We start from the raw sequence: 27,863 nt of genomic DNA on the forward strand, positions 1-27,863 counted from the left end.
TTAGGCTTTATATTATCCAGAATGCTTAAAGACATGTAGTGATACTTTAAAAGAAACCCTACTTAACTAAACAAGAACCATACCCCTCTCCTACTGTATATAAACTTAGTACGAAGTACACAGGTCAGATTCTCAAACCTACTCTGAAAAGACACATTAAAGACAACTAAACAATGTTTTTATTTGTTTCCCACTTCAGTCAGTGCACATACACAAAAGCCCATCCTTAATATTACTGGTTAATAAAACAAACAAAAAAAAAAGTCTGGCTGCGTCCAAAGGTTACAGTGATCCACTGGTACCTAGTCCTTCAGTGCATCGTCCACACTGACCCCTGATCTGAGTCAGGGGTTCAAAGGGAGGTTTGCAATGCCAGGTCAGGCATTAATATCAGCCGGCCTGTCTGTCCTGGCTTTGTGTTCCTTTAGTTTCTGTGCAGGATGAGCAGTTCATTGTCCTTGGTCCACGTTCCCATTGTGTTGGTTGGAAGCTGCCTTGGTACTGTAGGAAGATCAATGCATTTGATCCCCTTCCACAGTTTATCAGGTGCATTTGTGTTTCCACCCCACTGTCTTTAATGGGATTCCCCCATGATCCTCTGGGTGCTCACTGTACGTCTCTCGTTATATCCGACACGAGCAACAATCTGTTTATCCTTAACTTTCCCCTGACTGTACCTATAGTGCTGCTCATACACTGGCAAATAAAACACTGTCTGCTATCATATAAAAAAAGAAGGTTGCTATTCTTTATATAGATACGCCTCATCATATTCTTAATGTGTAATAATAATAACAATAATAATAACAATAATAATAATATATGTACACATTATTAGCAGCTGTTCTTTTGGTCCATAAGCTTACCCAAGGAAAAAATTATAATAACTTAAAATATTAACCCTCCCCACCCCTCCCATCCCTCTCTCCATGTCCCAGAAACAAAATAAAATGTACACGCAGGGAAGTAAAATTGTAAAATAATAATAATAATAATAATAATAATAATAATAATAATAATAATAATAATAATAATAATGGTTGCTAGGAGACCAGCATGGGCAGGAAGTGTGCAGAGAGGTGTTTCCTTCTTGTCTTGTGTCCTCGCCGTGGGGTCCCCCTGCCGTTCAACGAGACAAACATCTGCCGTCCCTTTTGCTTCCAGCGCAACGACGCGTACGTGTTGTAGCCGTTTTCCTCGATTCGCTCCTTGAACTTGCAGTTGTGATTGTACTCTTCCTGAAAACAGAAAAACAGAGAACCGGGGGTCAGTCTTCTCAGTGGGTGCGTTAAGTAACCGAGAAGCTCAGATCATCGATGGAATCTGCTCTGTAGCTCTGAGCTGCTCAGGAGGAGTGGAACATAGCGTGTCGCTGTGTGGGTTCTTTCACGTAGCTGCTTTGGGGGACTCATTACCTAACGCACTCACTGTAAAGGCACAGCCACATGTGCAAATACAAACTATCCAATTATACATCAGAAAACTATTTGTAAACACCCATCCTAAATCATAACGATGTAAAAATTGAGCTAAGTACATTTTTAGTTTCTGAATCTCTTGATATCTTAATGTTTTAATTTGTAAATGACATCCGTCCTATTGTAAGTGACTCTGCAGCAGCAGTTGTGATGCATAGTTCATCCCCCACATCTCTGTAAGTCGCTTTAGATAAAATCGTCTGCAAAATGACTAAATAATAATAAGTTCCAAACTGTCTTCATGCGTAGAACCACTTATAACTAACCCTGAACTAGCGTGTTCCCAAGATGTCTGTTGTCATGGTAAAAAAATATAAATAATAATAATAATAAAAAAAAGGGTTAGGATTACTTCCCAACAAGCAAACACACACACAAACAAACACAACAGACAAACCAAATCTCTCTTTAGAAATCCTGTCTGTTGTCATGTCACAGTACAAAACAGGGCAGGTCCATTGACTAAGAGGAGCAATCAAGGGACCTGCATGCTTGGCTGGGAATTTCTCCGCACATGAAAGTGTGTTTAGAAGACATCAAGGCGTTTTTCAAGGGGGTAAGGTAACACGTTATTGTTTGATAACCTTTTTTTTTTTTTATCTTATCAGGCAGACTGGCGGTTGTCTTGTTTATGCTGTCGAATGCAGAGGCAGCTGTCCGTGACCAATTCTTATCGCAGCTTGGGGGAGATTGCTGAGCAGAGATTTCAGCTCAAACACCCAGGTGTTGAACCACACACTCGCCTCTCTGCACTGTGCACGCAATACTTACATGAGGATTCTCCCTCTCTGTTTTGTGTGTCATCTGATTAGGACGGGACTTGGCACGGCACTTTATGAAACATTATGAAGAGGCACGCCTTGATTGCAACACACACATGCAGATCGCACAGTGCTGAGTCTGTGCCTGGGTCTGTAGGGTCCAAGGACCCCGCAGTGAAATTTAAAACCCCTCAGAAAATGAATGAGACCCCCACAAAGAAATCGGAGCACGTGAACGACCAATTAATCAGTTACTCACACATCTTAGTTCCATGCGATATGAATTTCTTGTAATAGTCTAGGCATTCTTTTTCTTTTAAGGAGAGTGTTAATTTCTTAGTATTTAGTGTTTACTTTGTTCTATTTTAATAGGTTTGAACGATGCATTCACCACAGGATCATAAAGGTGTTAGGGCATTCTTATAAAAATGTTGCTAAGCTTAGGGTCTAGAGTTTTTAATGGGAGATTTCACATGAACTGATTTATTTGCGATTCAGTCCTTTAGCCTCCAACCAAATGAGGGCCTATTGGCCAAATAGACTATTGGCTAATGAGTAATCATGGCACTAGAAATTGAGGTGGTTTAATGCTAAAGTGAACAGTCTTTCTGTCCTTCAACTTCCTTAAAAAATGTTTGCAATCCCTTTTCACAGAGATGTACATTTAAAGCACAGTGCTTGTGCAAGTAGCTCTTTAAAATGTCCCCTGTGTGAATCAGTGATGTCATGGTTGTTTGCTCATAATCTGTAGCAATGTGCTGATTGTGTAGTCATTGCTATTGTTTTAATTACCCAGCCTCCGTTGAGTCTGACATCTTTGACTGCAGGACTGAATTACAGGTAAGAAAAACTCTCGTAAAATTCTCAAGGTCAGCTTCTATTTAGCAGGTACCCATGCTTTCCCATGCTTTTCCCTTCCACTTTTGTCAAGGTTTTGCGCAGATTTACCATACTGTCCGGTCCTATACCATGCTTTATATCTGCTGTAATACATTAAGGCAATATACAAAGGCATTAAAGGGATGCATTTACAGTCCCGGTGTTTGAACAGAAACTGCGGAGCTCCGCTTACCGATCCAAAGAGCTTTCCTTTCTTGCTCATGGCTAAGTACAGCCCGGTGTTGACAGATTTGATGGCCACCACTCCCACGCTCACGGATCGGATTTCCATTACACCTGCAAGGGAAAGAAAGGGAACACTTTAGCGCGATGAATTATTTCACCGACGACGTTGATATCATTAGATATCGTTAATAGATAAGAGGTTTCCAGGGCTGATGCAATGCGGTGTCCCGTATCAAACAGGCTCCATGACTGATAACATCACCCACTATAGCTATCACGCCTCGGGATGTTGTTGTTGCTAATAACGACCTGGACCTCATAAACAACTTCCAGAAACATACAGTGATGTGCCACTGTGTTCAAGTTCACGATGTATTTACCTATTGGGGTCCCACTTACCCCTCCCAACCACCTGTTTAATGCCTTTAAGTCCGGAAAACTTCAGTCAAATGAAATCTGTGATAACGCTGCAATGCTAAAGATCTAGGATCTGTTACAACAATCAATGATGTGTCTAATAAAAGGAATGAACGGCTGTACATAAAAAGGCTGTCATTTTATCAAGGCTGCTGGTGACACTATAAACCCGCAAGACCAAAGCCACCAGAACATCTGCATAACCCAAACTAAAGTTTAAAATTAAAAGCAAAGAACAAAAAGATCATGAACAGAAGAAAAAAGTGGGGACCAGTGATCATACTGCTAGGGTGAAGAGGTAAGAAAATTGATTTTAAAACCTTGGTTTTAATCACAATGAGACAGCAGACAGAATCGCAAACAGAAGCAGCTGGCAAGAAACTGCAGGGCATGTTCGTTTGTTTACTGTTCGGCACAAAACATCGCCTGATAGCCACTTAAAACCATTCCAACCCACTCTTCCTATCTGTGTTCTATGATCATGCAGGTTACTTGTCTCCTTAAAATCCATGAAGAGGATGATTAGAAATGGTCTTATCAGATCCCGTGCTCAAGAAGCTCGGTCGCACTGTTGTGACAATATAACCTTATTGAGGCGATTGGGGAATTGAATAGGTGATAATTCACTCCTTCAATCACACAGCTGTTTGGAAACAGACTCTCACAAGAAATGGCCCTGATGTAACTTTTATCGTCTCTCTCTGTCCCTAGTTACAGGCAACGCAAACAGACTTTCAAACAGATTCTTCAGCAGATTTTTTTTCTCTGCAGCACTTTTATTAAAGCAACATGTCAAGGTGTCTGATGAATGCGTGTTTCACTTGGAGTCGAGCGGTAAACACGCAACATGTATGGGTGCTGATTGCAATGTGGACACCAGTCCAATAGGAAATTACTTGAGTCTGAACACACAAATATTCAGCCTAAAGCTAACTGGTCTCAGGCAGGAACACATGTGTTTGAGAATTGGTTATGCTTAATTTTCTTGATTAACTGTTAACAACATGCTTCCTAACGTCAAGTAAATAATATATAGAAATCTATAAACTCATTTTGAAAAGTCTTTCCGCCCCTGTATCTAAAATCTTACAGTGCAAAAACATACTATAACAAAATGTTTATGCAGAATTTGATAACATTTCCTGAGATATATCCTTCATAAGGCAATAAAAAAGTGTCTGCACCATCCCAATCTCTATGTGTATCTCTAAATAAATGTATAAGTATACATACAAGCAAGCACCCCACCCTCAGCGATATCTCCCATCACCAGGCATATTATTATTATTATTATGATTATTATGATTATTATTTATTTCTTAGCAGATGCCCTTACCCAGGGCGACAGTTGTATACAAAAAATACACATCAAGAATTACAGTACAATTAAGAGCAAGATACAAAATACAGTGACTTCAGTCCTGATAAGAGCAAATACAAAACACAGTACGATTTGACATCAGGGCAGTTCAAGAGCAGATAACAGTGTTGATAGATACATCAGGGTTAGATACGAGTGCAAGCGAAATACAAAATACTACAGATTGGGTTCAGTGCTGGATTAAATACAGTAAAATAGGGAGCAGATAAGTGCAAGTTAAAGTGCATTAAAGGCTGTATAGACCAGAAGGGAAGAGCTGAGTTTTACAGGTGTTGTCTGAAGAGGTGAGTCTTGAGGAGGCGCCGGAAGGTGGTCAGGGACTGGGCAGTCCTGACATCTGTAGGGAGGTCATTCCACCACTGCGGAGCGAGGGTGGAGAAGGAGCGGGCACTGGAGGCAGGGGAGCATAGAAGAGGTAGAGCCAGGCTTTTAGTGCAGGAGGAGCGGAGAGGTTGAGTGGGGGTGTAGGGAGAGATGAAGGTCTGGAGGTAGCTGGGTGCAGTCTGGTCAAGGCATCAGTAGGCCAGTACAAGAGTCTTGAACTGGATGCAAGCGGTGATCGGGAGCCAGTGGAGTGAGCGGAGCAGTGGAGTTGCGTGGGAGAAGCGAGGCAGAGAGAACACCAGGCAAGCAGCGGACTTCTGGATGAGCTGGCATGGATGGGTAGCAGACGCAGGGAGGCCGGCCAGGAGGGAGTTGCAGTAGTCTAGGCGGGAGAGTACTAGGGCCTGGACGAGGAGTTGTGTTGAGTAGTTGGTGAGGAAGGGTCGGATTCTTCGTATGTTGCTCAGGAAGAATCGGCAGGTGCGTACCAGAGTGGAGATGTGCTGGGAGTAGGAGAGGCAGGGGTCCAGGGTTACTCCGAGGTTCTTGGCTGAGGAGGAGGGAGAGAACATGGTGGATTCCAGAAGAATGGAGATAGAGAGATCAGAGGAGGGGGAAGATGAGGAGGGGAAGAAAAGGAGGTCAGATTTCGAGAGGTTGAGTTTGAGGTGATGCAAGTGCATCCAGGAGGAGATAGCAGACAGACAGGTAGCGATACGGGAGGGGATGGTGGGGTCAGATGGGGGAAGGAGAGGAAGATTGAGCATCATCAGCATAGAAATGGTATGAGAAACCATAGGATGTGATGAGGGGGCCCAGGGAGCGGGTGTAGAGAGAGATCAGGAGAGGACCCAAGACTGATCCTTGAGGGACTCCTGTTGAGAGAGGGTGAGGTGTGAAGGTTGAGTCACGCCAGGTTACCTGGTAGGTGCAGTTGGAGAGGTAGGAGGAGAATCAGGCCAGAGCAGTGCCAGTGATTCCCAGGTCAGCAAGAGAGGATAGTAGAATAGAGTGATCAACAGTGTCAAAGGCAGCAGAGAGATCGAGGAGAATTAGGACAGAAGCGAGCGAGGCAGCACAGGCAGAGTTTAGCGAGTTAGTGACAGACAGGAGAGCAGTTTCAGTGGAGTGAGCAGAGCGGAAACCAGATTGGAGAGGGTCGAGCAGAGTGTGGTTAGACAGGAAAGCAGAGAGATGGCGGTGTACTGCCTGCTCGAGGGTTTTAGAGAGGAAGGGTAAGAGGGAGACAGGACGGTAGTTCTGGAGGGAGGTGGGGTCGAGGGCAGGTTTTTTGAGGAGGGGGGTGATAAAGGCATATGCATCCCCACGGAGATCATTAGCGTTGAATTCAATCACAACGCTTCCAATATGAACCCAATGGAAAGATGTGTGCGGGGTTCACATGACACTTTTTTTCTAACTGGAACAACTTGTTGCCTCTCATCAGCCACTGTGAATCTAGGTTGGAGCTGAACCAGCCATCCAGATGGTGAAAGAATTTACAATCTGCCTTTTGCCAATCCACAGAGCCACGCAACCCACTTACAGCTCCTTACTGAACAATACCAGACTTAAAGGGACCTCCGTGGCAAAGAAAGACAAAAATCAAGAAGAAAGAAAATAAAATCAGAGATGACAAGATACAGGCGGGCGTAACTGACATCTCCTAGCGAGCCTTCATCTTTAAACTGTTCAGCCAGTATCAGATCCTGACATAATTACATCTTCAAATTAAAAACAGAGAGCAGGGACGTGAGGGTGCGTTGTGTGAGCTCAGGGGCCCGGAGCAGCTCAGCAATGTGGGACGGTTGTTTGTTTTCGTCTGAGAAGAAGATTGTGTACCAAAACAGTTTCAGTGGGAGGCAGGGTGTGTGTTAAAAGTTAAACGTGGAGGTGAGGCTTTGTGGAGAAGGGGGGGGGGGGGGGGGGGGGGGGTCTCGTTGATCTGAAGCCGCCACTCAGACCATCTGCCGTGGCTTCTTCACACCACTGTCAGCAGCTCCTCCGAGGTCTTTTTGAAGACAGTCTTGACCCATGAATAGGACAAGGGCCCGGGACTGTGAATGCGATCGCTCATGCATGCAAAGTGATGTCATCTTCCTACGATGGTTTTTTTTTTTTTTTTTTTACACGCACAGATAAAAGAGATACATTTTTGCTACATCTTCAGCTGCTCCTGTGGTACATGCTGTTAGACAGCTGTGTTGGCAAGGCGTAAGATGTGAGACAGCAGTCTTTTTTTAAACATCAAAGATGCAGTGGCCTATACTGTTTTTTTGTTTTATATTAGAACGTTGTTCACTTATACACCTGCGGGCTCTATTTTAATGATCTAAACAGGAAGAGATCTAAATACCACCGCTCTTCAATCCCTCCAGGGATATTAACATTACTACTGTTTATTATCCATATTACATCCCCTTTATATAAAGACCACCTAAATGCAACCTGTGAACGATTTTTTCCAGGTTCATTTTAAATGATCATATCCTGGTCAGCCAAGATGAATGAATAAATACATTTGTAGAAATTAAAAAAAGACCTGGAATTGGATAATCGTGAGGATGGATAGACCTTCTCTCACCTATAAACTGGGGCACCTCCTGGACAGGAGTAGAGCCCAAGCTAAAACTACCAGAACCAGACCTCTGGATTAACAAACCATCTCTCTCTCTCTCTCTCTCTCTCTCTCTCTCTCTCTCTCTCTCTCTCTCTCTCTCTCTCTCTCTCTCTCTCTCTCTCTCTCTCTCTCTCTCTCTCTCTCTCTCTCTCTCTCTCTCTCTCTCTCTCCTCAGCACTGTGAATGGTGCCACCTTTAACAAGCCTTAAATGTTCATTGATGAAAACTTGGGCCCGACCTGTTAGGCTTTGACAGGGCATGACCTAAGCTGCCCTGAGTCCTGATGGCTTTTAGCTGAAAGCAATGTCTATAGACGTTTAGTCAAGTGTGCACTTTTTTCTTTCTATGGAAAAGAACAACTCCTCCCCATTTCTTTCTTTCTTTCTTTCTTTCTTTCTTTCTTTCTTTCTCTAGTTTTTATTTTTTTGGAAGTGGGCCCATCGTTAGATCATTCAGCCTTTCCTGAATTAAAAAAAAAACAAAAACAAAAAAAAAACAAAAGGAAAAAGGACTGACAGGGTCCCGTTGTCAGCTTTTGTTTGGACGGGGGGGTTAGAGTCACTGTGTGGTCCCCCCACCCTCCAGAGAATTCAGCCCAGTCTGAGAGCTCATTCTTGGGTAACACACTGTGAAGTACTCACCTGGGAGTGGGCTGAACAATCTATTCAGCAGCAGCACACAAAAAAAATGAAACGAAAAAAAGAGAGAGAAGAGAGAAGCAAGAGTAGGCCTTATTAAAGAAAAAAAGGAACTGGTGATTTTCTTTCCCCCCTCGTTTCCTGGGCCTTCCCTCCCCATTCTACACTTCCATGTTAGCCACCAGCAGGAAGCCTGGGAACCTGGAGGATCCTACTGGGGTCCGCCCCTTGATTGACAAACCTTTTCAATGAATTTCACAGTTTGCCTGGTTTCCAAAAACGGAGAGAGACGTGTTTCTTTTTTTTCTTTCTTTTTTCTTCAAAAGACCTCTTTTCATGTTGATTCTGCACCACTGTGCCTAATGGCTCTTACTAGCACCTTTGATCTGGGCTCCCTTTAGAACGAGCCACTCTGGCGAGCGTGTGAGTCTCAGTGAAGCCCCTTAGTTCAGCCAGCGCCTGTCTTGTCTTAGCCCTGCTGAGATGATCTCTGTCGCCTTGAAAAAGAGGGACAATAGACCCCACTTGGCCTCTTCCAAATGCTTTTTTATGAGCGCCTGGTGCTTTTTAGCCCCTGTCTAGACCCACTGAGCCCCACTGTGAAAGAAAGGAAAACTAAAGAGAAGCTTAACTTTGTCCCAGTGGCTTCCACCTTGTTGGTCTGGGGAATTTAATGGGTCAGGAGAGGCAGTCTTTTTAAAAGAGCTCTCTAACCTGGTGCCATTGTAACTCTCCCTAGGCGTGGGGAGGCTATTCTTGTTAATCTTTGGAGGCGTGGGGTGGCTATTCTTGTTAATCTTTGGCCATATTAATACGACACAGACTTACTTGCTCCATAACCAGTGTGTTAGCAGAGCCGGCACTGACTGACCTTTCTTACAGAGAGCCCACCTGGGGCACCAGCACCTGCCCCGAACCATTGACTCCTTTGTGTGAGACGCTAAGCTAGTTGGTAGCAGAGACATTAAAAACACCCTCCACTTTACTGGGTCCAGTTTCTAAATCTGGGAGGAAGAAGGCGATAATGGCAGGGGTCAGGGGGTATTTGACTGGCACCTGACCCCAGGTCAAAATTCATGGGATTCTAACAGAATTCCTTCTAGTTTACTTTCATGTCTGTATTCAAATTGGATTGCAAAATTGGATGGCACAAAAAAAGCTTCTTTTTTTTTTGGTTTTTTTTTTGTATCAAATGCATTAAGAAAAAATGTGTAATGCAGAAAGATTCCTCAGCTTGAAAAATGCAAAAGCAGCTGCATGAAGTCAAGAAGACAAATATAGCCTACGATCATGCATGCCGCAAGCGAGTGCCTTAACTGCTGTGCAAAAGAGCCAGACTCTTCTGCAGGTGTGGTAATGGAGCTTAAATCTACATTTCACAGACAGGGGCCAGAATCTGTAACACAACACTGACTATAACACTACTTGGTGTAATGTCAGCCTGGTATAACTTTATTATTTACTTCTTCCTACTGCAAGAAGTGCTGATGAATAATCAATAGCCCTGTCCCTTTGACACAGTCGCTTCATCCTGCCACTGCCAGCACATACAGGGTGGTTAACAGATCGTCTCTCCGGTTTGGCACATCTGATTAGCCCCGATTGGATTGCGAGGGACTTGTTCTGAGCTGGGAGCTCTCTGGCTGTGAAAGGAGTTCATCACGCACAGTGAGCCGTGGAGGAATCCCTGTGGTGTAACTTAGAGACTTGGGGGAGATAATGCTATCTGCAGCATCTCCAGAGTCGGTCCCCCTGGGAGAGAGCAGGGAACCAGGGATGAACAGTGCTGGGAATAGTTTTGAATATGTCTGGTGGGGGAGAAGGGGGGGGGGGGGGAGAGGTTGAGCAGACAAAAAAGTTCTTTCCTGTCTTCCCTTCCTTAAGGGATTTGACATTGACATTTCAGAATACTTCATTTCTTACCTGTTTAATATTCTGTTATGAGTGTTTCATTTAGATTGTTATTTACCAGGCTTAATAACTAATGTATTTTTTCAACTACTGGGACTTCTAAAAAGACTCCTTAAAAGATGGGGGAAAACCCATCAGTGTGACTCTCAAATAAGTTACTTTTGTGAAACATTTTAATGATGTAGATGATTTAATGATGTAGATGATTTCCCTTCACCGTACGTCACCCATAGCAACACGGAATTATAAACTCTTTGAGACTCGAATGCCTTCATCAGTGTTTCTCACATACAGCTTCTATTTACCCAGCTTCCATTCCCAGACTGGGCTTGGTCTAAATCAAGTTTTTTTTTTTTTTTTTAAAAAAGGAGATATTAGGATATTACTTCACCTTGAACGATTCAAATATTTTAATTGGTTGTCATTTTGGATCAGACTTATCCCTTGGGTGCTATGAGGTTAAATGTTGAGAGCGTGAGTGATCAAAAAAAACTTGCATAACCTCCCTTTTCTCTACATCGGCACTAGTCTCACACCTGCTCAAAACATTCCTGCAAGAATGTTAAACCAAAAAAAAACAACTACATTGCGGTAATATCTCAAGACTTGCAGAGATGTAACTACAGCAGAAGGAACAGAAGCACAGACTTCCACTGTGGCTTTTCCCTGCCAGTCTTTCTTTGGCACCTGAGAGGAACGAGCTGTGAGAGCAGAGCGGCAGGTTGGATGCAGCCCGAGTTGCTGCTCTCTCTCCCTGTGTTGCTGTGTAAGTAACTTGTTGCATGAGCCATGAGTCTCACAGAGGGTGGGTGGTTTCAATAAATCATCTCTGCATTTGAGACTTAATAGGGATGATGCAAACTCCCAGGCTCAGAGACACAAGTGTTTGGTTTTGAACCCTGCAGCTGTGCTTGTGAGGAGTTACCCTGGAATCGGCGGTGTGGCAGACAGAAGCTTGTAAAAGAGATTATAAAGTTTTACAGTGTAACTGTCAATTCCTGTAACCAGGTGACTTGAGCCAAACCGTTAGCGTTGCACCTCCACGCTTTTAGCAATGATGTCTGTGCCATTTCAACCTTCTTTGGTCACTTTATTCAAGAGGTCCTTTTTAAAACGTATGCACACCCACCTTACCAACTCTCTCACAAACGTTGCTCACATGCAGTTAATATTGTTGTCTGTCACTGTCGACTCTGTGATGTTTTATTGGTGCTCTGTATACGTATAGTTGGCAGGTATGTTACCAGGAGGGTAGGCCTGGGCATGTCTTGCAAACAAAAGGATTAATTCAAGCATGCACTATGTTTGGAAGCTGGTATTGCCAAAGTTGGGATGTTTGCAGTTTTAGCTGGGCTTTTTTTAAAACGTTTTTAAATTTAATTTGACCTCAACTAGAGTTAAAAAGCACAAGCCTACATGAAATCTCCACTAACCAGTTTCTGATTTAAATCAGCAGAACAGCAGTTCCCACTAAGGCGAACCACGTTTTTCACCATTACTTTTAAAAGACATAGTGCATGCTTGCAAAAACCTGGTCCGCTATAATGGTCGTTTGGGTATGTTGGTTAACACACACGCACAGGGCTGCAGGCGATCGCTTGCTGTTTTTATTGCTGCCAGGGTTTACTCAAATTGAATTTAATAGAATATAGGGTTTCACGTCTTCAGCCATTAAAAAGAGCAATCATGGCTCAAAAACAGTTACGCAGTTTTACCATAAAACTCAATGATGACGGAAATATATATCATTATCGCATCTATCAATAAAAAACAATTACCAGCAAGCGTCTCAATTTGACAATAAACCCTTACATAACAAAGTGGCTACAGAACTGATAAGCAGTGTTAGCAGCATGGAGCGGTTATTAATCATGCCATTTAGTAAGGTGCCATATCTCTCAGCAATATAAATGACTATAATTGACTGTATTTTATTACGCTGCCTGGGGGACAGAACTATTATGAAAGCACTAACTCTTCCAGGTGACACGCTGCTGCGGGTTTTCAGGTTTTTTCTTTATATTGCATTTGCGTATTATCATCTTTCCTCTGATCCTTGTAAATGAAAATGCTGCTCAAAGTGTGCACAGGGCTCAGTGCAATCACATGGCCTGTTGTCCCGTTTCACAGAGACAGGCCAGCTCACTGAGGCACTTTAATGAGCTGCTCTGTCAGTCACAGAGAGGCTGAGCCAGGCTGCCTCCCACCGCGAGGTATTCAGGGGGCAAGGTGGCTGGCTATGGTGCGGAAGGGGCGGCAATTTTCACCCGGGAACGCTTTCTCAAAGCCTTGTCTCTAAAGCAACAGTAACACTTAGTAAAGGCACTCCATGTCAAATACCGCTGTACATCGACATACATACAGATATATGTAGAAACTTACAAGCATACAGTACATAAATAGGCAAACATACATACGGGCAGCAGTGTGGAGTAGTGGTTAGGGCTCTGGACTCTTGACCGGAGGGTCGTGGGTTCAATCCCAGGTGGGGACACTGCTGCTGTACCCTTGAGCAAGGTACTTTACCTAGATTGCTCCAGTAAAAACCCAACTGTATAAATGGATAATTGTATGTAAAAAGCAAACTCACGTCATGTTCATAAGCCGCTGTTGCTGCATGTGCCATGTTCCATTACAGCAGAGGTTAACTGCATGGTGTATTTAAGCTCTATTAGGTCATGTGCAGTTTCTGCTAAAACAAGGCAGAGTCCAGCTGCTGCGCTGAACACAGCAGGATACTTTGTTCCCATTCAATTCAAGAACAGACGCTCACTGCAGTTCAGGATTCATATTTACTCGTCTAAGGTGATGTTAGAGGCTGATCAGCAGGAGATGGGAGGTGCTAAGGATCGCTAGAACATGCATGACTTGAAACATTTCTCTGAAAATAATGTTTATGCTGGAATAGAAAAAAATAGTGTGAATGTTTTACTTACAAAATAAAAAAAAAAACATGCCAGCGTCTTTTTAAATTACACATGTGGTCGTGCATTTGGAATGTAATTATAAAGTTATCATATATGTCATTACAGCATATGGTAATTGCAGCATAGGTACAGAGACTTAATGTAAAGTGTTACCAAATGGACTGCGGTAAGATGTTAGTGAAAGCATGGTACAGTGTAGAAAACCCATACAGCTTGCTGTTTTCCATAATTACAGCATGGCAATCATATTGAACCCCTATATCTGCGTTGAATCTGCGAGCCTGATGATCAAGTTCTTAATTGGGAACCCCTATTTGGCTGACCTCCTTTTGTGCGTTTCAGAGGAGCGGCGAGCCCCAGCGATCGCCAGTGCATGAGGCTATACTGTTACCCAAGCAGACAGACACTTCGGTACAGTTCCACTGTGAGCTGCTTTTATGTTCTGCTCCTATTGAATGAACGCTTAGGGGAATTAACAGGACCCTTCCGAGAGCCATTAGAGCAAATTAGAGGGATCCAGTTTCCTAGATAGCGTGACTGGGCGGTGTGCGGAGAGGCAGAGTGTGAGAAAAGGGTCAGGCAGGGACTCGGGAGACTAGGAAAGGAAAGGGTCACGGCCAGCTCCAGAAACAAAGGACCTGCATATGGGAACCATTGCCAGAGCCTGGGCTCATGTGAAACAGGACTGGAGAAACCATTGCCATAGGCTGGGCTCATGTGAAACAGGACTGAAGAAACCATTGCCATAGCCTGGGCTCATGTGAAACAGGACTGAAGAAACCATTGCCATAGCCTGGGCTCATGTGAAACAGTACTGAAGAAACCATTGCCATAGCCTGGACTCATGTGAAACAGGACTGAAGAAACCATTGCCATAGCCTGGACTCATGTGAAACAGGACTGAAGAAACCATTGCCATAGCCTGGGCTCATGTGAAACAGGACTGAAGAAACCATTGCCATAGCCTGGACTCATGTGAAACAGGACTGAAGAAACCATTGCCATAGCCTGGGCTCATGTGAAACAGGACTGAAGAAACCATTGCCATAGCCTGGACTCATGTGAAACAGGACTGAAGAAACCATTGCCATAGCCTGGGCTCATGTGAAACAGGACTGAAGAAACCATTGCCATAGCCTGGACTCATGTGAAACAGGACTGAAGAAACCATTGCCATAGCCTGGACTCATGTGAAACAGGACTGAAGAAACCATTGCCATAGCCTGGGCTCATGTGAAACAGGACTGAAGAAACCATTGCCATAGCCTGGGCTCATGTGAAACAGGACTGGAGAAACCATTGCCATAGCCTGGGCTCATGTGAAACAGGACTGAAGAAACCATTGCCATAGGCTGGGCTCATGTGAAACAGGACTGAAGAAACCATTGCCATAGCCTGGGCTCATGTGAAACAGGACTGAAGAAACCATTGCCATAGCCTGGACTCATGTGAAACAGGACTGAAGAAACCATTGCCATAGCCTGGGCTCATGTGAAACAGGACTGAAGAAACCATTGCCATAGCCTGGACTCATGTGAAACAGGACTGAAGAAAGTGATTCTTTTTAAGTGATTCTTTTCTTTCCTACACTAAAAGCAAAAGTGTAGTAAAGCACAATGAAAGCATGGTAAAACATAGGGAAGCATTGTGAAGGCCAGAGAGGTATGGCAAAGCCTATTAAAAAGCATGGCGTTGTAGATCCAAATAAACACGTTGTACTCTTATTATTATTATTATTATTATTATTATTATTTAATAATTTCTTTCTTAGCTGGCGCCCTTATCCAGGGCGACTTACAATTGTTACAAGATATCACATTATTTTTTTTTACATACAATTACCCATTTATACAGTTGGGTTTTTACTGGAGCAATCTAGGTAAAGTACCTTGCTCAAGGGTACAGCAGCAGTGTCCCCCACCTGGGATTGAACCCACGACCCTCCGGTCAAGAGTCCAGAGCCCTAACCACTACTCCACACTGCTGCCCATATTATTATTATTATTATTATTATTATTATTATTATTATTATTATTATTATTATTATTATTATTATTATTATTATAATAATAATAATATTGGGTGATGTTAACAAAAGGGGCAATATGTATGTAAATACACCTTACAGACTGAAGTCTAGACACAAACCAACACAAAACCACTCATTTACAAAACACTCGGAAGTCTAGACAAAACTGAAACAACAAAGCTAGCGTTTGTATTTTCACAAAATGTTTATATAATTTAAATTTCGAGTGGGAAAATGGGGAAACAACCAAAATGTCTTTTGTCCCTTCAAGGCCAACATACTGTAAGCAGTGCTTTTATTTAAAAAAAATACAATGAAAGTGTCTACAAGTAACCATCGCTCAGCCAGTACAGGGTTTAGGTCCCAGCTGCTCCCTGTAAAGATCTCAGAGAGGCAGTGGTGTGATTGCACAGCTCCCTGGAGATCCTCTCTACCTCTCTCTCTCTTTCTCTTTTCTCTTGCTGGGCTGCTGTATCAAAGACACCTCCAGGAGCAGTCCAGCCCCCTGCAGGGAGGAAGTGTTTCATTAGACAATCACAGCATGGCTGATAAAGGGGAAGTCCATTACACCAGCACCGCCACTAATTAGAGGTCAGCCTCACCATTCACACACGCCTGAGAGAGAGAGAGAGAGAGAGCAGACGGGGAAGAGGAGTGGGACGATGGAAGGGAGAGGGAAGAGAGGAAAGAGAGAGAAGGAGATGCGGAGAGAGAGAGGGGACGGAGGGTGGAGAAAAGGGGGAAGAGACCTGGGACAGAGGAGTAAAGAGGGAGAGATACAGGAGGAGGGGGAGGCAAGCGATTGAGAAGAGAGGGGGAGGGAGGGAGGTGGAGAGAAAGAGGAATGGGAAGGAGGGAGGAAGGAGCAGTACAGCAGACTCCAGTTTATCTGTGTTTCAATAATTTGTGTTTTGATAATCCATGCGGTTAAATACTGTACATTAGCAAAATGTATTAGTGCAGAAATCATCTGATCTATGCGGAAGCAGGTAATTGCGTGCATTATTAGTGCAGTATAGTGCAAGCCAACGGACAGTACCTATATTGTAGTTACTGAAACCAGTGACAAGCGAGCAGAAATCAGCCTCTCTTAGCCTGGCAGTCTGAATATGAAGAGCAGTTATAACAATTAAAGACAGAGCAAGATCAGTGACTTTATTAAACCAGCTCTCTCTGCCTCTGATTATGTACAGTAGATATATTTTGACCACTATTGGGACATTATATTTTATTTGTATTATTGTATTTTTTCGAGTTTTCAATTAATAGCGTGGGTATTTCCCAAACAGTAAACTGAATTTGGGCTAATCCGTGATTTTCACTAATTCGGGCTCAAATCGGTCCCAATCAGCACGGATAACGGGGGTCTGCTGTAATACTAAAAGTGCAAATTCAGTCTTCAATGAAGGGGAGAAGAGCGAGAATGAGAATAAGAGAGATAAGGGGGAGGGAGGTGAGATAAGACCAGTGTACAGGAATACAAAAAATACAGATACAGGAAGTCTGTGTAGGTTTACCCCAAATTCAAACCTTTCACACTTCTGGAATTCCACACTGAGACTCAGGGAGCCAGACCTACTGTTTCAAACGAATAGCCAATCTGTACTTTGTGACTGCAGGGTTACTGTTTACAAGCTGGGAGTTGAGAGTTCATCGATTTCACAAGGCTTTATTTGCATCTCAGGAGAGGTCATAAACTAACGCTGTTGTTGTATACACAGCATAAGCACTGGTTGTTTTTTTGTTTTTATTCTGGGGACTTTTTTTTTTTTTTGCCCTTCCTAATTATAATTTTGTTTGTTTGTTTTGTTTTCCAAATGGATGCAAATGTTGTTATCGTTTCCAAAGTATAGAAATTTAAAATGCGTTTATTCAACTGCTACTGCTTCTGAGACCAGACCAGTGGCTGCACGCTGGCTCAAACTGCTCTGCGGTGGGGGTCTTGTAAAAATATCCGAATGCAAAACCTCAATTCTTTCAAACTGTTACACAATTGGAGTCGTATTAAGTCTTAATCTTCATCTCACAGTACAAACTGGACTGCAATGGGGAGTCTTAATAATCTAACAGAATGTAAAATCTGGAATTGGTTCTGGAAATGATAAAGCTACAGTTTGAGTCTCAGCCCCATTAAGGTGCAGCACAGTGGTCAACAAGGCCTAAAGGGTTAACGGGGCGAGTGGTCGGACGTCTGTCTAAAGCTGCGTGTGGCCTTCAGGAGCTGTGCAACCCGAGACCGGGGGGGGAGGTTGGGTCCCTTTAATCAGGGAGAAGAAATTGCCTTCAAATCATGCATCACATCCATAACGAGCTGTACCAAAGACTTCACACATAGTTACGAGCAGAACCGCCCGCCGCTCTCTGACTCACAGCTCCTGCAGTTTCCTGTGCTAAAGACAGGTGGGTGGAGCACAGTATCAAAAGACAGGGATTCATTTCTGAGTGCCACTAAATTGAGCGTAAATCACATCTGCTGTTGGTTTGATGTCCGGACTTAGGCTTTCAGAGTAAAAACAGAACCAGACTTCTTTTTAATTCAGTGCTTTTTAGTGTTCACCGTGAATTACCCCTCATATTAACCATATTAATCATATTGATTGGGCAGTTTTCCCCGTGTCCCGCCCCCCTGCATTTATCACCGTTTACCATGCTTGCCTTGTTTTTTATTGTACTGTACCATGCTTACCTGTGCTTTACCATGTTTTCACTATGTTTTATTACACTGCTATGAACTACATTCTGGGATGAATTTACCGAAGTTTCACTCCGGTTTACTTTTCTTTCTTTAAGACATAATTTGATTTGCATAATTGAACACAAACAAGTGACTTTTTGACTAGGATTATTTAGCTGTGTCTCTTGAGGATTTAATGTCAGTCTAGGAATTGCTGCGCTACCTTGAATGAATAACAGTTTTGAGAGTTCAATTCAACCATTCATAGAAAACCGGCACAAAATGCAAATGTAGTGAATTTATCTTAAACATTTTCTATTTGGAACAGTGTGCTGAGTGCATGTAGTGAATATTAGTAAACGGTAGCTACAGTGTTACTATGTGTCGTCAATGCACCTGTATTTTAACAGGACATCTTTTCATAGCAGACATTTTCAGGACATGAGAAAGCTTACAGGGGCCTGACCTTGGCAGTGGGCTTGGAGCAGTGGTATGAAAATCTCTATGGAAATGTGTAGCAACAAAACCATCAGTCTTGTCTGACCTGCCCCAGACCCCTCAACTCTCTGATTTCCATTATTGAAATGAGGTCACAGACAGGCAGCACTGCACTAAAATCACTGGGGTCTTCAAAGGGGTTGTAGCTAACGAAACACATCCATTCATTTTTGACAGCATGCACACCCGCTCCCTGTATAGTTCTCACATGTGTAGTTTTGAAATTAAACAAAATACATATTATGAGTTCATTTTATTATGCAATTATAAATACTCTTATAAATGCCTTCGTTACATGTTCTAATAAATGGAACTGTTAATGTTAAACATCCACTAATGTTTATAACACTTGTTATAGCACATTTATAGATGGTTATTCGTTTTTTATAACACTTGTTATAGCACAATTTATAGATTGGTTAGTCATTGTTTATAAGAGATCTTACACAGAAGCGTTTTTGGAAGCTCTTCGTCAATTTTGTTCGTCTTATATTTTGGAAGTATTTGAAAGCAGTAAACCGTAAAAAAAAAAAGCGGAGCCCGATTTTCTCTTCGATGGACCCCTTATAAAAATCTCCTGGTACACTGTATAAAGCTCTGTAAAGCTAAATTACGGTCACAGCCAGGAAACTGCCAAATTGCCTTGCAGATTTTCCGTTGCAAGCTTTTCTTAGGGATCCTTTCGTACCTATACTGAGGTTTTCCTTCTTTTTCCAGTGCAACGCTGCTCCTCCAGTGTAAACAGCATGTGTTCATTGTTTGTCCCTCCTCAGAGCAATGTTTTCCGACGCTGTTTCTGCTATTCTCTCAAGGCCATCCATCTGCTTTATTTAAACAATTGGACCTCTGCTGAGGTCTGGTCCTAATTAAAGACAATTGAAAGAAAATGCAACATCTTTTTTGGTTTACTTCAGTATGAAAGGAAACACAGCCTGACTCACACAATAAGCGCACTGGCTTTGCTCACACACAGAGACATGGTCTCGAATTTACAAACCTAGGAAATAAACAACCCAGCATATTCATTCTGGGGCACTTAAGCATTCTTAAGTTGTTTAATCTCTAGTTTTGAAATGTAAAAAGGGTGTTAAAAACAAATGGTGCAACTGACAAAATAGGGGAAAAAGGTTTTATTAAATCCCCAACTCTTTCTCTTCTCCTGTTGCGATGGTGTGATGTCATTGGTGTGCCCGTCGCCACTGGCTCACGGCTGTTGAACTCAAGTATGACATCCATCGCACAGAAAGCGCAGGGCAGAAAACAGCAGGTGGAACCAAGCCAGCAGACCGGCACTGCTGCCATGGACCTGGTGCCTGAGGTCATGAACAGTATTGTATTATTATCATTATTGTTATGAGTACTATTGTGCATACTGATGCCTGATTCCTCTTCGTTAGCCACAATATAAATATTAGAGCTATCAAAGCTCTTCCAAATTGTCATCTGCACGATTTTTCCAGAAAGGAACAGTGCACTCAGTGAAGTTACCAAACAAGAACGAAAAGACCCTTAATTATGGGTCTGCAAGGAAATGGTTTATAATTTTAAATTTGAATTGGTGGTGTTTTCTTCCGGTTCAAAAATGACTTAACTGAAATAGAAAGTTATCTTGAAGTTAACCCACCCAGGGGCCCTATATAATGCGCCTGTGCAATCTGCCGTCTTGCCCATTACGAATGAAAAGATTTCTGTTAACGTTTCTTGAAAATTTTCTCCAAATACATGCCCTTCTTGATCGTAACCCACTTGCGATCTGTTCCACGTTGGCATTACTGTTTGGGTTTGAGCTACACAAGTTTGCTTACTGTGTTGCACCCCAGGTTTTTAAGCCATCATTGATCACTGTGAATCTTCAGTGCTAAGTCTATTTAAACCAAGACAGCTTGAGAATGTTAATGCACAGGTGAATTTATTGAACACCCTCTTTGGCAGGGAGTGAGCTGGCAGGCGTTCAGCAAAGTGCCGGCAGGACGTGGAGCAGGTGGATAGAGAAGGATACCGGCTCACACCTCGCGAGCGGCAGCCAGCCAGCCTGCGTCTCTCCCCAGTCTGATCACCATCTTTATGATGGCTTAGCGTTATCTCCCTAGCAGAGGAAAAGTTCACTGTGTGGGTGTGAAGCCCAGGGCTGATTTACGCACACTTGACAATTCGAAGACAAATCATTTAAAGTACAGGGCTGTATAACTGGGCTGTCAGACACACTTTTTGGAACGCAGTAACTTATTGCTTTGATATATTGAAAGTTTGTGTGGGACTTAACTACAAACACCTGTCAAACTCACTTTTGTAACACATGTTGCAATATATATATATATATATATATATATATATATATATATATATATATATATATATAATATTAAATAGCAACAGATTTTGAACTATTCTACAGAGTATGCTAACATATATTCTGAAATAAATATTTCTCTTCCGTGTGGAAACTCACGGATGACAAAACAAAAAAAGAAGCACAGCTGTCCCTGGTTCTTGAGACTGTTATGGCCAAACTCTGGCTGTACTTGCTAATTGCTACGCTGTTGCCACTCATAAAGTCAGAAGCCTGTGCGCTCACTGAAGTGTTATTCCAATGACTCCACTGTTGCTGAAACACGTGTCCCTGGGTACCAGTCCTGAAGTTATTTTCCCCCTGGGAACAGAGTGCTCTTATTATTTAACCACTAATGTTGAAGTAAAGTCCTGATTCGGAAAGATCAAAGACAGGATTATGAGTGATTTTTCAAGGACTGAGGTGCCAGCAGTGTAACCCGATCGGCTCCCAAAACGAGAACAGGCACATTAACACCTCAGAGTCACGGGGCGTCCCGAGACAGCGCTCACAAAACAATGCCAAACCCCGGGCAGGCTGGGCAGTAAAACAGCACTCCTGAGTGACAGCACTGCAAACATATTCCTGGATTTCTTCAGATTATTACTGAAGTGTTACTGAACTAGTAAACGCTGTATTCTACTCTGTACTGTGTTAATAACAGCGTATATGGGATGTGCTTATAGAACCAGCGTAGAGAGAATGGGGGGAATCTACACTCGATAAGGCTAAGCAACCCTTACACAAGTTTGCCGTGGTATTTTTGCACTTTTACCAGGCTTGTTCCATGGTAATACCATGTATTAACCATAATTTACCCTGCTTTGCCATGTTTATTAATATGCTTTACCATACCTCGCTGTTCTTTACATTGCTTTGCTATGCTTTAGCATGCTTTCACTATGCTTTATTACGCTGTGCTATGCTTTTACTAAAACTTTTATAAGGGAAGCACCTGGCAGTACAAGAGTTTACACTTCTGTGCACTTAAACAGACCATGTTGGCTTTCCAGTTTGTTTACTCTGTGCTCCTCCTACAACCTGAACCAAACGGTGTCTTAAGTATAATCATAACATGTCATAAGGAATTAGCTTACATCTAACATAGTTTCACCTTGTAGGTGACAACTTTCTGAAGTACATAATGCAATATTTTTTAAAAACTTGTATTTGATTCCTGAAGTAGACTGCATTAAAAGGATATATCAATTACATAATATCCTCTTTTGTTCATTGTAGTTTCTGTTCAGATTGCTAATTCTTCCAGCACAGGGAGTGAAAGGGTGGATTTGTTGTATATTATTCAAATTATTTAAATCTTCTAAAGGCTGTGTGGTCCAGTGGTTAAAGAAAAGGGCTTGTAACCAGGAGGTCCCCGGTTCAAATCCCACCTCAGCCACTGACTCATTGTGTGACCCTGAGCAAGTCACTTAACCTCCTTGTGCTCCGTCTTTCGGGTGAGACGTAATTGTAAGTGACTCTGCAGCTGATGCATAGTTCACACACCCTAGTCTCTGTAAGTCGCCTTGGATAACGGCGTCTGCTAAATAAACAAATAATATGAATTCATTTTTTACTTCTTCTTCTTTTTCTTCTGAAACCTACAAGGGTGGAAGATTATTTTATTTTCCCACTGGTCTCATCCAAACAAAATAAACACATGAAATCATTGCAATGCTCATCTGTCTAAAACAAGAGACACAACCAGCTGCTTGCAAACACAGTATTTAAAAAACCTGGCATGCTGCAAGGTGGCAGTATATTAAAACACCCAACTTCCTCCATTCATGACTTTATTTCCTTAGGTTGAGCGCGGTGTCATTGCCTGGACCAGAGACAACCCTTTGAGTTTATTAATCCCCACACCCACATTTCAACAGCCTGTCCTTTAAACTGAGATGTAAACTGCTCGTAAATATGCCAAGGTGTCAAATGTATTTCATAAGGGCAGACCAAAAAACAACAACCTTACCCTGCATGCAATCAGACTCTCGTAACATGCTCACTAATCTGCTATGGTAAAAGCATAGCAAGTTGTAGTAAAGCATAGTGACAGCATGGAAACAGAGGATAAATATGCATGCAACATTGAATACCCGGATAATAACTGTCAATTACTATTTCTTAGCAGATGCCCTTATCCAGGGCGACTTACAATTGTTACAAGATATCACATTATTTCTACATACAATTACATTATTTTTTACACATTATTTTTACATACAATTACCCATTTATACAGTTGGGTTTTTACTGGAGCAATCTAGGTAAAGTACCTTGCTCAAGGGTACAGCAGCAGTGTCCCCCACCTGGGACTGAACCCACGACCCTCCGGTCAAGAGTCCAGAGCGCTACTCACTACTCCACACTGCTGCCCTATAAATTGAGGTGTGTTGACAAAAGCCTTTAAATACAACTCAAAAGATGCCTGTGCAAACTGTTCCTGCATAGTTATATGCATTTTTTTTTTGCATCTGGTTAATGACATGGATGGTTTCCTTGTTTTATGGAGCTATCGAATCGAATGTGCCATAAAAGACCTGAATTTTGTAATTAAACCTCTCCTTCGTAAATGCACCTTTTGGAAAACGGTATGTCAAAAAACAATGGTTTGGAGATTAAGTGAGGCTTGCACCTTGCCTTGTGGTTTATCTAGGCTTCTATGAAACGTATTTGTTTTTTTTTTGGCGCTGAAAGGGTTAAGGACGCCCGGTGGAGGCCCCAGTGAGAGTGAGGTTTTAAAGGCTGCGGCTGTGAAGAGAGGAGCTGTAACCCCATCCTCCCAGCCTACCCATTAAACGCTACAAGCCCACTGAGTTGCAGGCGCGCAGGCTCAATAATTCCAGACACGAGTCTGCTGAGATTGATACAGTTTTTTCCAGCGTCAATTAGCAAGCCGTTGACTAATTTCTACTGTTTTTGCACCTGAGAGGCTGGGACTGTGGGCTGGAAAAAATGACCCAGGCTGTGGATGGGTGAAACCGTGCTGCTTGGGGTGGCAGTGAGCAAGCAGGCAGGCAGGCAGGCAGGGAGAAAGAAAGAAAGGAACTACTAGACCTGTGTGTCTGAGTGTGTGCCTGTCAGTCTTTAAGTGCCTGGTCTGTGTCTGCGTGTGTCTGTGTGCTTGTATGCGTGTCAGAGTGTGTTTGTCTGTGTGTGTGTCGGCGTGCATGAGTCTGTGTCTGAGTGTGTCTGTCAGTTCCTCCGTGTGTTTGTTTCATTGAGTAAGTGTGTGTGTGAGTCTGCGTGTCACTGTTAGTCTAGGTCTGTGTATAGACCCGTATCTTGTTACGCTATTGTAATGCTGTACCGCATGTCTGTGTGATTGTCATCAGGATTGGTTTCATTGTAACCACAGTCGGTACAGTAGCCTGGTAAACAATATGCACTGCAACAGAAAGAAGTCTATCTGAATGGAATTCAAGTGCAGACTGAAAACATACCGCACTTGTTTGGCCTGGCCTATTGTCAATGTTACTCTTAGGATTCCTGGCTCAGAATAAACCATAGTGTCTGGACCGGACTGTCTGAAGTTTTTCAACCTGCTTTGCTTTGTTCAGGCCATGAAAGATGCTTGTGAAGTCATTGTAAAATTCGTTGCTTGTCATTCTGTAGGGTTTATAGTGTCATTGCCCTGGGTACAGGATAGCGATGGAAAGACAGCATAAAACACGGCAGTACCACAGCAACCCAACACATTATGAGTCATATTTACAATAGCGGAAATGGAGAGACCATATGGAGTTTGATTTTATAGAGACAACATTTTTTCCGTCAGGTTTGCTCAGGTGCTATTCTGGAAATCTAAAGTTTAAAGGCGTCGGAACCAGTGTGGTGTAATATAGTGACACAATACATACAGGGGAGACAAGAGGGTGCAAGGACCCCACATTAAATACGGTCAAATATGTGAACCCCGCGAACACACAAATCTTTGTATTATTTATAATAGATTTGAAGATGGGCTACAGCTTATTAAATTCACTATGCTATACAATAGCTAGCTTTCAAGACCTCTTCTTCAGGTGGAAGCACACATTTAAAGAAACAGATGCTGTGGTTTGAACTTTATTTATCTGAGTTTCCCTGTGAGTAACATATCAAAGCATGTATGAAAACAAAGTGTTATACAGTGTTCAGAAATTTGAAAGGAGAGGCGTTTGAGACCACACAGTACGAACATCACGGCAGCGCCACTCTTTTTACAATGGGCTATGCGCTGCAGTATTTATGTAATGAGGTTCCTGGTGAGCTCATGGTGCTGAATGGACAGCTCCTTGTCCCACCTGCGTGTGGGCGCTTGTATAAAATGCTGTCCGCTGTAAAAGTGAGGGCACCAATCACTGTTAAGCACTGTGCCGTCAAGCCATTGCTGTTACATCTGATTATTTTCACGCTATAGTTTTATGAGAGTGACTTTATTACTTAATGCATCAATATACATATAGATGATTTCTTGGTATATCTCTGGACTGGGGACTAACATTATGTATATATGGCAGTCTTGGTGTAGAGAGAGAAGGGAGCATGAGAGAGACAGACATTTCCTTCTCCTTTCCCCTGGCTGACAGACTCCAGTGTCACAGCTCAGCTATGCTACACAGTTGTTTATTTGGTTTGGTCCCTGCGCTGCCCTTTAACTGAGGCTACATCTAAACATCATTAGAGCTCCTTTGATCACATTGTCAGTTCCACTGACTTGTACTGAATCCAGACAGGCAGGGATCAGCTAGTCTCCCATGTCCCGGAATTCACTAGCCTGCCTCGGGGGAAACCTGCCAACGCAATCCCAAACCCAACATCCCTGCTGGAACTGGGTCTAGCGCCACTGCAGAGCGAATCACTTCACTGCGCAACAAGGGATTTCATAAGATTAAGAGACAGGATAAGACTGCTGAGAGGATGAACCTGCATCGATAATGAATCCTGTTCAAAACCTTTTGTAGTCATTATGAGTTCAAACAGGGATACATACGGATGGTATCCATAGCTTTTTAATTCTGGTGGCAACACTTACCGGAAAGGCTTTGCAATTACTAATTTAATTAACGGTTAAAGCAATGCAAGTACTTCCAAAGTTTCTGAGAGGCAGTGATCATAATTTTATGCCTGTCGTTCTTTTTTCTCGCAATACCAGAAAACTTTGGATACCATTCCAATGCACTGATGATAGCTTTCATTTGTAAAAGCAAGCTTAAAAATAAGCAAAGCACGAGTTATCATTTCATGAACCCATGAGCAGTCTTTTAAATTCCCTTTAGAAAGTGTAGAAATCTTCAGAGCACCCTGCCCTCTCTCACTGGGTAATAGCAGCACACGTTTAGCACTTTCTAATAAGTGTAATACATTAACTAGCACATGGTTATTCTTACTAAAGTCATGAAAAAGTCACACATTGCACTTGAAAACTGCATTAAACCTTTTCCCCAACTCAACAGTTCCTCCTGCACTGCAGAAGGCACTAATTAAATACAGGCAGTCCTGGATATGCAGCATCTATAACTATAAAGCACCAGCACTAAAGAAATTGTGAAAGAAACTTAGTCAAATGACAAAAATGGTAAGGCGGTAAAGCAGTTTTTATCAAAGGTATTGAGTAAGACTTTCAGTAGCTTGTTAATAAATTCACTAAGTCTCTTTAAGTGTTTCTGAAAGTCTTTCTCTCTTTCACTGTAGACCTCGAGAAAGGAAACACTTTCTCCTTGTGTTTGCTAAGTACATACAGCATGTTATTTAACATTTCCACAGCTCCCCCCCTGCCTCCCAGCACGAGAACCTTGCTGCACCGAGACTCGAGTACTCACTGTTGATGCAGTTTTTCCTGCGCGTGCCGTCCACCTTGCCCGTCTTGTCCATGCGCAGGAAGAACTTGGTGGCGGAGTAGAGCCGACGCCACCTCACGTCTCCCTCCAAGTGGTTGTAGCTGCGGGCGTGCCGGTCCAGGCTCCAGGAGCAGTTGGCCCCCTCCTGCACCCTCGTGGGCTCAGGGCTGGGAACAGTCCCACCAGGGCACCCCCCCAGGGCAGAGCTGGTGGCCAGGAGGAGGGCGCAGCACGCCAGGCACAGGGAAGAGGCACGGGGGCTGGCAGGGGAAGTAGAGGCGGAAGCAGCAGCAGGAAGAGGTCCGGCGGTGGGTGGCATCCATTTCCACATGGTCAAACTGCAGAGACAGCGCCCACACGCGAGCAGGGCATACTGGGACTGAAACTGGGACAGCTGGGAATGAGGGGAACGGACTGGAGACGGTTTCCCACTATACTTACAAATGAGAACTGAGCACCCATCACCCTAGAAAGCCATTGGAAAGAAGCTCCAAAAAATAAAAATTGTTCCCTTGCAAATTGCTTCCTTCCTTACTCTCTATCCCCAAATGTGTGTTTGTAAGTAATAAATACTGTATATTATATAGGAGGCGTTTGGAAAGATTCAAATAAAAAAAAGCTCTGGAAATTCAAATTTTGTCTTGAAAATCAATTGAAGTGTATTGTAATTCCATTTTAATTTTTTTTTTTATTGATCCTTTTTTATTTATCCTCCTCCTTTGTCTTCCTCTTCTTCTGCTCCTTCTTTACACCACACTTTCAGATCAAATCCTTTCCTGCCCTCTTCGCACCTTGCAAACCTGTCTGCCTCTCTTTTCCTGGAGTTGTTCTTACGCTGCAACAGTGAGAGAAAGAGAGAGAGAGAGAGAGGGAGAGGGAGAGTCCGCAGCGAGATGGAGCTGTCTGCTTGCCTGCCTGCCTGGACGGTGTGTGAGTCAGTGTGAGTGAGAGCGTGTGTTTGCTTGAGGGTAGGTCCTTGCCTGGGTGAC

General features: G+C 43.0%; 1 protein-coding gene across 1 annotated transcript; it reads right to left on the reverse strand.

The window, feature by feature from the left end:
- Positions 1-156: 156 nt before the first annotated feature.
- On the reverse strand, positions 157-27,863 carry LOC117401204 (fibroblast growth factor 10-like). Its single transcript, XM_034912285.2, has 3 exons — positions 26,857-27,863; positions 3,312-3,415; positions 157-1,238 (listed from the first exon to the last, which is right to left on the reverse strand). Exons 1-3 carry the CDS (start codon positions 27,203-27,205, stop codon positions 1,044-1,046), a joined length of 648 nt encoding a protein of 215 aa, XP_034768176.1. The 5' UTR covers positions 27,206-27,863; the 3' UTR covers positions 157-1,043.

Source organism: Acipenser ruthenus, chromosome 47 (assembly GCF_902713425.1).
Source record: "Acipenser ruthenus chromosome 47, fAciRut3.2 maternal haplotype, whole genome shotgun sequence".
Lineage (NCBI taxonomy): Eukaryota > Metazoa > Chordata > Actinopteri > Acipenseriformes > Acipenseridae > Acipenser > Acipenser ruthenus.